The sequence below is a fragment of the Oncorhynchus tshawytscha genome, linkage group LG14, assembly GCF_018296145.1.
Source record: "Oncorhynchus tshawytscha isolate Ot180627B linkage group LG14, Otsh_v2.0, whole genome shotgun sequence".
Taxonomy (NCBI): Eukaryota; Metazoa; Chordata; class Actinopteri; order Salmoniformes; family Salmonidae; genus Oncorhynchus; species Oncorhynchus tshawytscha.
Genome location: NC_056442.1, coordinates 57128451 through 57143827, shown reverse-complemented (window position 1 = coordinate 57143827; position 15377 = coordinate 57128451). Strand labels below are relative to the sequence as shown.

The window sequence follows — 15377 nt, the reverse complement described above, 5'->3', positions numbered from 1 at the left end:
TACTCTACACTACCCTACATTACTTTACACCACCCTACATTACTCTACATTACTCTACACTACCCTACATTACACTACCCTGCATTACTCTACATTACTCTACACTACCCTACATTACACTACATTACACTACATTACTTTACACCACCCTACATTACTCTACACTACCCTACATTACTCTACACAACCCTACATTACTCTACATTACTCTACACTACCCTACATTACTCTACACTACCCTGCATTACTCTACATTACTCTACATTACTCTACATTACACTACATTACTCTACACTACCCTACATTACACTACATTATACTACATTACTCTACACTACCTCTGCTCTACATTACAGTCCATTATACTACATTGTTCTACACTACCCTACATTACACTACATTACTCTACACTACACTACATTACTACATTACTCTACACTACCTCTTACTCTGCATTACTACATTACACTACATTATACTACATTTACTCTACACTACCCTACAATACACTGCATTATACTACATTACTCTACACTACCTCTGCTCTACATTATACTACATTACTATACATTATACTACATTACTCTACATTACTCTACATTACTCTACATTACACTACATTACTCTACACTACCCTACATTACACTACATTATACTACATTACTCTACATTACACTACATTATACTACATTACTCTACATTACACTACATTAGACTACATTACACTACATTATACTTCATTACTCTACATTACACTACATTATACTACATTACTCTACATTACACTACATTATACTACACTACCCTACATTACTCTACACTACCCTACATTACACTACATTACTCTACCCTACCCTACATTACACTACATTATACTACATTACACTACATTACTCTACACTACCCTACATTACACTACATTACTCTACCCTACCCTACATTACACTACATTATACGTACATTATACTACATTACTCTACACTACCCTACATTACACTACATTATACTACATTACTCTACACTACCTCTGCTCTACATTACAGTACATTATACTACATTACTCTACACTACCTCTGCTCTACATTACAGTACATTATACTACATTACTCCACATTATACTACATTAATCTACATTACCCTACCTTTTTGTATTGTTTTTATTATGGATCCCCATTAGTTCCTGTCAAGTCAGCAGCTACTCTTCCTGGGGTTTATTATGGATCCCCATTAGTTTCTGCCATGGCAGCAGCTAGTCTTCCTGGGGTTTATTATGGATCCCTATTAGTTCCTGCCATGGCAGCAGCTACTCTTCCTGGGGTTTATTATGGATCCCCATTAGTTCCTGCCAAGGCAGCAGCTACTCTTCCTGGGGTTTATTATGGATCCCCATTAGTTCCTGTCAAGGCAGCAGCTACTCTTCCTGGGGTTTATTATGGATCCCCTATTAGTTCCTGTCAAGGCAGCAGCTACTCTTCCTGGGGTTTATTATGGATCCCCATTAGTTCCTGGGTTTATTATGGATCAAGGCAGCAGCTACTCTTCTTGGGGTTTATTATGGATCCCCATTAGTTCCTGCCATGGCAGCAGCTACTCTTCCTGGGGTTTATTATGGATCCCCATTAGTTCCTGCCATGGCAGCAGCTACTCTTCTTGGGGTTTATTATGGATCCCCATTAGTTCCTGCCATAGCAGCAGCTAGTCTTCCTGGGGTCTGGCAAAATTTAGGCAGTTCTACATTTTAAAAACATTACAATACATTCATAACAGATTTTACAACACATTACGTGTGTGCCCTCAGGCCCCTACTTCACAACCACACATCTACAACACAAAGTCCATGTGTGTATAGTGCGTATGTTATTGTGTGTATGCATGTGTCTGTACCTATGTTTGTGTTGCTTCACAGTCCCCTGTTACATGAGGTGTATTTTTATCTGTTTTTAAATCTGATTCTACTGCTGCATCAGTTACCTGATGTGGAATAGAGTTCCATGAAGTCATGGCTCTCACAAATACAAGTAGTGATGAAGTCAATCTGTCCTCCTTTAGAGCCAGGAGAGATTGACATGCTGTAACGGCGTTCGTCTGTTGAAGGAGAGTCGGACCAAAATGCAGCGTGGTGGTTACTCATGTCTTTTAATGAAGAATAGCGATACATGAAATAACTATAAATAAACGAAACAACAAACGGAACGCGAAAACCTATTACAGCCTATCTGGTGAAACTACACAGAGACAGGAACAATCACCCACAAAATACACAGTGAAACCCCGGCTACCTAAATATGGTTCCCAATCAGAGACAACGAGAATCACCTGACTCTGATTGAGAACCGCCTCAGGCAGCCAAACCTATGCTAGACACACCCCTAATCAGCCACAATCCCAATGCCTACAAAAACCCCAATACGACAACACAATAAACCCATGTCACACCCTGGCCTGAACAAATAATTAAAGAAAACACAAAATACTAAGACCAAGGCGTGACAGAACCCCCCCCAAGGTGCGGACTCCCGGACGCACCTCAAAACCATAGGGAGGGTCCGGGTGGGCGTCTGTCCATGGTGGCGGCTCCGGCTCGGGATGTGGACCCCACTCCATAAATGTCATAGTTCCTCCCCTTCGCGTCCTGGGATAATCCACCCTCGCCGCCGACCATGGCCTAATAGTCCTCACCCAGAACCCCACTGGACTGAGGGGAATTTCGGGACTGAGGGGAAGCTCGGGACTGAGGGGAAGCTCGGGACTGAGGGACAGCTCGGGACTGAGGGACAGCTCGGGACTGAGGGACAGCTCGGGACTGAGGGAAGCCCGGGACTGAGGGGAAGCCCGGGACTGAGGGGAAGCCCAGGACTGAGGGGAAGCCCAGTACTGAGATGAAGCTCAGGCAGGTAGTTGGCTCCGGCAGATCCTGGCTGGCTGGCGGATCTGGAAGAGTCTGGTTGACTGGCAGATCTGGAAGATCATGGCTGACTGGCAGATCTGGAAGAATCTGGTTGACTGGCAGATCTGGAAGATCATGGCTGACTGGCGGATCTAGCTGCTCTGGTTGCTCCATGCAGACTGGCAGCTCCATGCAGACTGGCAGCTTTGGCTGCTCCATGCAGACTGGCAGCTCTGGCTGCTCCATGCAGACTGGCAGCTTTGGCTGCTCCATGCAGACTGGCAGCTCTATGCAGACTGACAGCTCTGGCTGCTCCATGCAAACTGGTAGCTCTGGCTGCTCCATGCAGACTGGCAGCTCTGGCTGCTCCATGCCATCTAGACTCCATGCAGGCTGACAGCTCTGGCTGCTCCATGCAGGCTGACAGCTCTGGCTGCTCCATGCAGGCTGACAGCTCTGCTCCATGCAGGCTGACAGCTCTGGCTGCGCTGAACAGGCAGGAGGCTCCGGCAGCGCAGGAGAGGAGACAGGCTCTGGCTGCGCTAAACAGGCGGGAGACTCCAACAGTGCATGAGAGGAGGAAAGCGCTGGCTGCGCTGAACAGGCAGGAGGCTCCGGCAGCGCAGGAGAGGAGACAGGCTCTGGCTGCGCTGAACAGGCGGGAGGCTCCGGCAGCGCTGTAGAGGAGGAAGGCTCTGGGAGCGCTGAACAGGCGGGAGGCTCCGACAGCGCTAGAGAGAAGGGTGGCTCTGGCTGTGCTGAACAGGCGGGGCGCACTGAAGGCCTGGTGCGTGGTGCTGGAACTGGTGGTACTGGATCGAGGACACGCACAGGAAGCCTGGTGCGGGGAGCTGCCACCGGAGGACTGGTGTGTGGAGGTGGCTCTGGATAGACCGGACCGTGCAGGCGCACTGGAGCTCTTGAGCACCGAGCCTGCCCAACTTTACCTGGCTCGATGCCCACTCTAGCCCGGTCAATACGAAGCTGGTATGTACCGTACCGGGCTATGCACCCGCACTGGAGACACCGTGCGCTCACTAGCATAACACGGTGCCTGCCCGGTCTCTTTAGCCCCCGGTAAGCACAGGGAGTTTGCGCAGGTCTCCTACCTGGCATCGCCATACTCCCTGTAAGCCCCCAATACATTTTTGGGGCCGACTCTCAGGCTTCCATCCGCGTCGTCGTGCTGCCTCTTCATACCAGCGCCTCTCCGCTCTCGCCGCCTCCAGTTCTTCTTTGAGGCGTCGATATTTACCAGGCTGTGCCCAGGGTCCTTTTCCGTCCAATATCTCCTCCCAAGTCCAGAAGTCCTTTGATCGCTGCTCCTCACGATTAACAGGGAGAGTTGGCTCAGGTCTGACTCCTGACTCTGCCACTCTCTCCCTGAGCCCCTCCCCCAATAAATTGTTGGGGCTGCTTTTCGGGTTTCTTTCTGCGCCGCCGTGTCTTTCTCTTCGACTCCATTCTCCTATAGCCCTCTTCGCACTGCTCCAGCGAATCCCAGGCGGGCTCCGGCACTCTCTCTGGGTCGACCGCCCACCTGTCTATTTCCTCCCAAGTCGTATACTCCATACTCCTGCTGTCCATAACGTCCTCCCATGTCCATTCCTCCTTTCGCTGCTCCTGCTGTCGCTGCCTGTTACCACGCCGCTCGGTCCGGGTGTGGTGGGTGATTCTGTAACGGCGTTCGTCTGTTGAAGGAGAGTCGGACCAAAATGCAGTGTGGTGGTTACTCATGTCTTTTAATGAAGAATAGCAATACATGAAATAACTATAAATAAACGAAACAACAAACGGAACGCGAAAACCTATTACAGCCTATCTGGTGAAACTACACAGAGACAGGAACAATCACCCACAAAATACACAGTGAAACCCCGGCTACCTAAATATGGTTCCCAATCAGAGACAACGAGAATCACCTGACTCTGATTGAGAACCGCCTCAGGCAGCCAAACCTATGCTAGACACACCCCTAATCAGCCACAATCCCAATGCCTACAAAAACCCCAATACGACAACACAATAAACCCATGTCACACCCTGGCCTGAACAAATAATTAAAGAAAACACAAAATACTAAGACCAAGGCGTGACACATGCATATTATTAATGTTAGCTCTCTGTGTACATCCAAGTCTGTGACACCTGACCACACGACTTAACAGTAGTCCAGCTGTGACAAAACTAGAGCCTGTAGGACCTGCCATATTGATCGTGCTGTTAAGAAGGTAGAGCAGCGCTTTATTATGGACAGACTTCTCCCCATCTTAGTTACTGTTGTATCAATATGTTTTAACCATGACAGTTTACAATCCAGGGTTACTCCATCCAGGGTTACTCCATCCAGGGTTACTCCATCCAGGGTTACTCTAAGCAGTTTGGTCTCCTCAACTTTCTCAATTTCCACATAGTTTATTACAAGATTTAGTTGAGGTTTAGGGTTTAGTGAAGGATTTGTCCCAAATTCAATGCTTTTTCGTTTTGTTTTTTAAATATTTAGGGCGAACTTATTCCTTGCCACTCATTCTAAAACTAACCGCAGCCCTTTGTTATGTGTTGCGGTCATTTCAGTCGCTGTAATAGCTGACGTGTATAGTGTTGAGTCAACCGCATACATAGAAACTCTGGCTTTACTCAAAGTCAGTGGCATGTCGTTAGTACACATTTTAAAAAGCAAGGGGCCTAGACAGCTACCCTGGGGAATTCCTGATTCTAACTGGATTATATGTGATAGGCTTCCATTAAAGAACACTCTCTGGGTTCTGTTAGACAGGTAACTCTTTATCCACATTATAGCAGAGGGTGTACAGCCATAACACATACGTTTTTCCAGCAGCAGACTATGATCAATAATATCAAAAGCCGCACTGAAGTCTAACAAAACAGCCTCCACAATCTTTTTATCAATTTCTTTCAGCCAATCATTAGTCACTGTGTGAGTGTTGTGCTTGTTAAATGTCCTTCCCTATAACTGTGCTGAAAGTCTGTTTGTCAATTTGTTTACTGTGAAATAACATTGTTTCTGGTCAAACACAATTTTTTCCAAAACTTTCCAAAGGGTTGGTAACAGGCTGATTGGTCGGCTGTTTGAGCCAGTAAAGGGGGCTTTACTATTCTTAGGTAGCGGAATGACTTTAGCTTCCCTCCAGGCCTGAGAGCACACACTTTCTAGTAGGCTTAAGTTGAAGATATGTCAAATAGGAGTGGCAATATCGTCCACTATTATCCTCAGTAATTCTCCATCCAAGTTGTCAGACCCGGTGGCTTGTCATTGTTGATAGACAACAATACTTTTTTTCACCTCTTCCACACTCACTTTACGGAATTCAGAATTACAACGCTCGTCTTTCCTTATTTGGTCAGATATACTTGGGTGTGTAGTGTCAGCGTTTGTTGCTGGCATGTCATGTCAAAATTTGCTAATCTTGCCAATTTGCTAAATCATTAAAAGTAGTTCACAATACCAGTGGGTTTTGTGAAGAATGAGCCATCTGATTCAATGAATGATGGAGCTGAGTTGGCCCTTTTTTCACAGCATTTCATTGAAGGTGCTCCAAAGGTTTTTACTTTGTCTTTTTTTTTTTTCATAGTATAGTTTCTTCTTCTTTTTATTCAGTTTGGTCACATGATTTCTCAATTTGCATTAAGTTTGGCAATCGGTTGTGCAGCCAGACTTATTTGCCATTCCTTTTGCCTCATCCCTCTCAACCATACAATTTTTAAATTCCTCACAGTACATTTTTATATGTTAAGCCACATTACTCTACATTACCCTTCACTACAGTACATTATACTACGTTAATCCACAATAATCTACATTACCCAACATTGCTCCACATTATACCACATTAATCCACATTACTCTACATTATACTATATTATACGACATTACTCTACATTATACTACATTGCTCTACATTATACTATGTTAATTTACATTACTCTACATTATACTACATTATACAACATTACAGTACACTATACTGCATCACTCTACATTATTATACTACGTTAATCCATATTATACTACATTACTCTACATTATACTACATTACTCTACATTATACTACATTACTCTACATTACTTTACATCAGGTATTCCCAAACTGGGGTACGCGCTATGCCTTCGGGGGTAAAATAAAAATGTAATTCACTTTTTTTTTTAAATGTGTAGAGCGAAATAACAACACAATGTCAAATACAGGTAGCCTAGTCAAATAATGAACCTCCAATCACATTAACTGCTAACGGTCCGTATGTAGCCAAACGTAGCTGCTGCTCATTCAGTTTGCTCCAAAATGGATAAATGGTTAAAAAAATAAGGCCCGCGTCCATAGAGAGACATACCAGCTCTACTGGTAGTACTGTTACTACCACTAGGACATCATACTGCTACTACCAGTATTACATCACCTACACCTGTTGACACAACTGTTTCCATAGAGACATCATACTTGTAATACTGCTACTACCAGTCATTACTACACTACACCTGTCGATGACATCATTGTTCTGTTTCCATAGAGACACATAGGACATCAATACTGCTACTACCAGTATTACATCATACCTACACCACTCGATGACATCATACTGCTACTCCATAGAGACATCATACTGCTACTACCACTTGTATCATACTGCTACTACCACTAGGACATCATACTGTTACTACCTGTCGATGACACAAGTTGTTCTGTTTCCATAGAGACACATACAGACATCATACTGCTACTACCACTAGGACATCATACTGCTACTACCACTAGGACATCATACCATAGAGACATCATACCATAGAGACACATACTTGTACCACTGCTACTACCAGTATTACTACACCTACACCTGTCGATGACACAAGTTGTTCTGTTTCCATAGAGACATACAGCACTACTTGTAATACTGCTACTACCAGTATTACACACCTACACCTGTCGATGACATCATAGTTGTTCTGTTTCCATAGAGACACATACTGCTACTACTTGTAATACTGCTACTACCAGTATTACATCACACCTACACCACTCGATGACATCAAGTTGTTCTGTTTCCATAGAGACACATACTGCACTACTTGTAATACTGCTACTACCAGTATTACTACACCTCATACTGTTTCCATAGAGACACATACCAGCACTACTTGTAATACTGCTACTACCAGTATTACATCACCTACACCTGTCGATGACACTAGTTGTTCTGTTTCCATAGAGACACATACCACTAGGACTTGTAATACTGCTACTACCAGTATTACTACACCTACACCTGTCGACACACAAGTGTTCTGTTTCCATACCATACTACCACTAGGACACATCATACTGCTACTACCACTAGGACATCATACTGCTACACCACTCGATGACACAAGTGTTCTGTTTCCATAGAGACACATACTGCTACTACTTGTAATACTGCTACTACCAGTATTACTACACCTACACCTCGATGACACAAGTTGTTCTGTTTCCATAGAGACACATACTGCACTACCACTTGTAATACTGCTACTACCAGTATTACATCACCTACACCTGTCGATGACACATTGTTCTGTTTCCATAGAGACACATACCAGGACATCATACTGCTACTACCACTAGACACCACTCATACACTACCATAGAGACATATACTGCTACTACCAGTATTACATACACCTACACCTGTCGATGACATCATACTTGTTCTGTTTCCATAGAGACACATACTGCTACTACTTGTAATACTGCTACTACCAGTATTACTACACCTACACCTGTCGATGACACAAGTTGTTCTGTTTCCATAGAGACACATACTGCACTACTTGTAATACTGCTACTACCAGTATTACTACACCTACACCTAGATGACACAAGTTGTTCTGTTTCTAGAGACACACTAGGACTGCTATGTCGATGACACAAGTTGTTCTATAGAGACATCATACTGCTACTACCACTAGGACATACATACTGCTACACCACCTATGACACATACTTGTTCTGTTTCCATAGAGACACATACCAGCACTACTTGTAATACTAGGACTATCAGTACTACTACTACCACCTGTCGATGACACAAGTTGTTCTGTTTCCATAGGACACATACTGCTACTACTTGTAATACTGCTACTACCAGTATTACTACACCTACACCTATGACACAAGTTGTTCTGTTTCCATAGAGACACATACCAGCACTACTTGGACATCATACTGCTACTACCAGTATTACATCATACCTACTACCACTCGATGACACATTGTTCTGTTTCCATAGAGACATCATACTGCACTACTTGTAATACTGCTACTACCAGTATTACTACACCTACACCTGTCGATGACACAAGTTGTTCTGTTTCCATAGAGACACATACTGCTACAGCACTACTTGTAATACTGCTACTACCAGTATTACATCATACACCTACGATGACACACTTGTTCTGTTTCATACTGCATACTAGCACTACTACCACTAGGACATCATACTGCTACTACCACTAGGACATCATACTGTTCTGTTTCCATAGAGACACATACTGCACTACTTGTAATACTGCTACTACCAGTATTACTACACCTACACCTGTCGATGACACAAGTTGTTCTGTTTCCATAGAGACACATACCAGCACTACAATACTGCTACTACCAGTATTACTACACCTACACCTGTCGATGACACAAGTTGTTCTGTTTCCATAGACACATACTGCACTACTTGTAATACTGCTACTACCAGTATTACTACACCTACACCTGTCGATGACACAAGTTGTTCTGTTTCCATAGAGACACATACCAGCACTACTTGTAATACTGCTACTACCAGTATTACTACACCTACACCTGTCGATGACACAAGTTGTTCTGTTTCCATAGAGACACATACCACTAGGACATCAATACTGCTACTACCAGTATTACATCATACTGTCTACTACACAAGTTGTTCATTTCATACTGACACTACCACTACTACATCAATACTGCTACTACCACTAGGACATCACCTACACCTGTCGATGACACAAGTTGTTCATCATACTGACACTACCACTAGGACATCATACTGCTACTACCACTAGGACATCATACTGTTACTGTTTCCACTAGTACATCATACTGCACTACCACTAGGACATCATACTGTTACTACCACTGACATCATGACAAGTTGTTCTGTTTCCATAGAGACACATACCAGCACTACTTGTAATACTGCTACTACCAGTATTACATACACCTACACCTGTCGATGACACAAGTTGTTCTGTTTCCATAGAGACATCATACTTGTACTACCACTAGGACATCATACTGTTACTACACTAGATGACATCATTGTTCTGTTACTACCACTACTACATCAATACTGCTACTACCAGTATTACTACACTACACCTGTCGATGACACAAGTTGTTCTGTTTCCATAGAGACATCATACTGCACTACTTGTAATACTGCTACTACCAGTATTACTACACTACACCTCGATGACACAAGTTGTTCTGTTTCCATAGAGACACATATAGCACTACTTGTAATACTGCTACTACCAGTATTACTACACCACACCTGTCGATGACACAAGTTGTTCTGTTTCCATAGAGACACATAGGACACTACTTGCTACTACCAGTATACTGCTACTACCACTAGGACATCATACTGCTACTACACTAGGTTCTGTTTCCATAGACACATACCACCACTACATCAATACTGCTACTACCAGTATTACTACACCTACACCTGTCGATGACACAAGTTGTTCTGTTTCCATAGAGACACATACCAGCACTACTTGTAATACTGCTACTACCAGTATACTACTACTACACCTAGATGACACAAGTTGTTCTGTTTCCATAGAGACATCATACTGCTACTACCACTGCTACTACCATACTGCTACTACACTAGATGACACAAGTTGTTCTGTTTCCATAGAGACATCATACTGCACTACTAGTAATACTGCTACTACCAGTATTACTCACCTACACCTGTCGATGACACAAGTTGTTCTGTTTCCATAGAGACACATACCAGCTACTACTTGTAATACTGCTACTACCAGTATTACTACACCACACCTGTCGATGACACAAGTTGTTCTGTTTCCATAGAGACACATACCACTAGGACTTGTAATACTGCTACTACCAGTATTACATCATACCTACACCTGTCGATGACACAAGTTGTTCTGTTTCCATAGAGACATACCAGTATTACCCACTAGAGACATCATACTTGTAATACTGCACTACCATCATACTGCACTACACTAGATGACATCATACTGTTCTGTTTCCATAGAGACATCATACTGCTACTACTTGTAATACTGCTACTACCAGTATTACTACACCACACCTGTCGATGACACAAGTTGTTCTGTTTCCATAGAGACACATACTGCACTACTTGTAATACTGCTACTACCAGTATTACTACACCTACACCTGTCGATGACACAAGTGTTCTGTTTCCATAGAGACACATACTGCACTACTTGTAATACTGCTACTACCAGTATTACTACACCTACACTGTCGATGACACAAGTTGTTCTGTTTCCATAGAGACACATACCAGCTCTACTTGTAATACTGCTACTACCAGTATTACATCACCTACACCTGTCGATGACACTAGTTGTTCTGTTTCCATAGAGACACATACCAGCTAGGACTTGTAATACTGCTACTACCAGTATTACTACACCTACACCTGTCGATGACACAAGTTGTTCTGTTACTGCTACATACCACTACGACACATACTGCTACTACCACTAGTACATACTGCTACTACCACTACCAGGACATCATACTGCTACACCACTCGATGACACAAGTTGTTCTGTTTCCATAGAGACACATACCAGCACTACTTGTAATACTGCTACTACCAGTATTACATCATACACCTGTCGATGACCACAAGTTGTTCTGTTTCCATAGAGACACATACCAGCACTACTTGTAATACTGCTACTACCAGTATTACTCACCTACACCTACTCGATGACACAAGTTGTTCTGTTTCCATAGAGACACATACCAGCACTACTTGTAATACTGCTACTACCAGTATTACTACACCTACACCTATGACATCAACTTGTTCTGTTTCCATAGAGACATCATACTGCACTACTTGTAATACTGCTACTACCAGTATTACATCACCTACACCTGTCGATGACACAAGTTGTTCTGTTTCCATAGAGACACATACCACTACTACTTGTAATACTGCTACTACCAGTATTACTACATACACCTGTCGATGACACAAGTTGTTCTGTCATACTGCTACATACCACTAGGACATCATACTGCTACTACCACTAGGACATCATACTGCTACTACCACTAGAGACACATACTGCAAACTAATACTGCTACTACCAGTATTACTGCACCTACACCTATGACATCATACTGTTTCCATAGAGACACATACCACTACTTGTAATACTGCTACTACCAGTATTACTACACCTACACCTCGATGACACAAGTTGTTCTGTTTCCATAGAGACACATACTGCACTACTTGTAATACTGCTACTACCAGTATTACTACACCACACCTGTCGATGACATCATTGTTCTGTTTCCATAGAGACACATACTAGCACATTGTAATACTGCTACTACCAGTATTACATCACCTACACCTGCTACGATGACACAAGTTGTTCTGTTTCCATAGACACATACCACTACTACTTGTAATACTGCTACTACCACTACTGACATCATACTGCTACTACTACTAGGACATCATACTGTACTACTGATGCTACTACACTATGACATCATACTTGTTCTGTTTCCATAGAGACATCATACTGCTACTACCACTAGGACATCATACTGCTACTACCACTAGGACATCATACTGCTACTACCACTAGACATCATACTGCTACTACTACTATGACATCATACTGTTTCCACCAGAGACATCATACCAGCACTACTTGTAATACTGCTACTACCAGTCATACTACACCTACCACTAGATGATCATACTGTTTCTACCACTAGACATCATATACTGCTACTACCACTAGGACATCATACTGCTACTACCAGGAATGGGAATGGCTTGGCAGCAACAGCTTGAAAGATGTTTTGGACACTACAGTGACAATGGTTAACTGTGTTAAATTAGAAGGCCCCTGAACCCTTGTGTATTTCCTGCATAATGATACGGGCAGCGACCATGTAACGCTTTTACAACATACAGAAGTGCGTTGGTTATCAAAAGGGCAAAGTATTGACACGTTGTTTTAAATTGAGAGACGAGCTTCAAGTTTTCTTTACTGACCATCATTTTCACTTGTCTGACCGCTTGCAGGATGACGGGTTTCTCACAAGACTGGCCAAATCTGGGTGATGTTTTTTCTCACCTGAATGATCTGAATCTAGGATGACAGGGACTTTCTGTAACTATATTCAATGTGCGGGACTAAATGGAGGCTATGATTAAGAAGTTGGAGCTCTTCTCTGTCTGCATTAACAAGGACAACACACAGGTCTTTCCACCCTTCTCATTAACCTGTTGTGAGTTATTCACCATTTCTGATGAACAAATAAGGTTTTATATGTAAGATAGTTAAATAAAGAGCAAAATGATTGATTATTATCATATTATTATTTGTGCCCTGGTCCTATAAGAGCTCTTTGTCACTTCCCACGAGCCGGGTTGTGACAAAAACTCACACTCATTCTTATGTTTAATAAATTTATCGTATAGTGTGTGATTGGATTTTTCTCAGGCTTTCGCCTGCAATATCAGTTCTGTTGTACTCACAGACAATATTTTTACAGTTTTGGAAACTTTAGAGTGTTTTCTATCCCAAGCTGTCAATTATATGCATATTCTAGCATCTGGTCCTGACAAAATATCCCGTTTACTACGGGAACGTTATTTTTCCAAAAATGAAAATACTGCCCCCTAGTCACAAAAGGTTAATGAATTTATCGTATAGTGTGTGTGTGTGTGGCAGGCTTAAAATGATGACAAAAAACAACATTTGAGAGTGCGCTGACCCTGGTGCTAGAGGGGGTACAGCTGGAGGTTGAATGTTTGAAGGGGTACAGGACTATAACAAGTTTGGGAACCACTGCTCTACATTATACTACATTACTCTACATCATACTACATTACTCTACATTATACTACATTACTCTACATTCTACTACATTACTCTACATTCTACTACATTACTCTACATTCTACTACATTACTCTACATTATACTACATTACTCAACATTGCCCTACATTATGTGACATTACCCTACATTACCATACATTTTATTACATTACTCTACATTATGCCAAATTACTCTACATTGTACTACATTACTCTACATTATACTACATCATACTACAATACTCCCCATCATATTACATCATACTACATTACTCTACATTATACCACCTTACTCTACATCATACCGCATAATACTACATTACTCTACATTACTCTACATTGCACTGCATTACTCCACATCATACTACATTATACTACATTACTCCCCATTATACTACATTACTCTACATCATACTACATTATACTACATTACTCTACATTACTCTACATTACTCTCCATTATACTACATTACTCTCCATTGTACAGTGTTAATCCACATTACGTTACTAGGTCTACTGTTTTTCTGAGGGGAGGAGGGTGTTTGTTTGGGGGGTACAGTAATATCTTTTGCGTCTTTCCTTCCAGATCTACTACCACGGGGAGCCTATCAGTGTCAACGTTCACGTCACAAACAACACCAACAAGACGGTGAAGAAAATGAAGATTTCAGGTGACAGCAACATACACTTCAGGATCAAATTACTGGTAGCCCTGTGTGTTTCTTTCAGAACGTTGATACGTTCTACAGATGTAGGATCTTTGACCTATATTGTCACGGCAACAACAAAAAATATCCTACAGCAACAGGATTTGAACGTTTATAGTCCATAATGTTATTTGGACGGGGGTTAACGTTATTAGCTGGCCAAAAGTGCAATACTGTTAATGTATGTTTTCAGTGAATTCATGAAGCTCATCTAAGGAATATTCTCAGCAACAAAAGAGTGATCAAATTAAGATACTACATCTGTAACGATTGTAATTTCTATTCACAGTGCGTCAGTATGCAGACATCTGTCTATTCAACACAGCACAATACAGATGCCCGGTCGCAACAGAGGAGACAGAGTACGTTTCTTTGCCTTCTTTACAACACAGAAATCTGACATGTAGGCCAGTCCAGTCTTCAATAACTAATCTGACATGTCGGCCAGTCCAGTCTTCAATAACTAATCTGACATGTCGGCCAGTCCAGTCTTCAATAACTAATCTGACATGTCGGCCAGTCCAGTCTTCAATAACTCATCTGACATGTAGGCCAGTCCAGTCTTCAATAACTAATCAATAACTAATCAATAAC

At 42.3% G+C, this 15377-nt stretch overlaps 1 protein-coding gene across 1 annotated transcript in view; it reads left to right on the top strand.

Annotated features, from left to right (window-relative positions):
- Positions 1 to 15377, top strand: part of arrb1 (arrestin, beta 1) — a 71414-nt gene that overhangs the window by 39447 nt on the left and 16590 nt on the right. Inside the window, exons 9-10 of the mRNA XM_042297723.1 lie at positions 14663 to 14747; positions 15073 to 15145. Coding sequence (XP_042153657.1) covers positions 14663 to 14747; positions 15073 to 15145 — 158 coding nt within the window. The remainder of the gene's footprint in view (positions 1 to 14662; positions 14748 to 15072; positions 15146 to 15377) is intronic.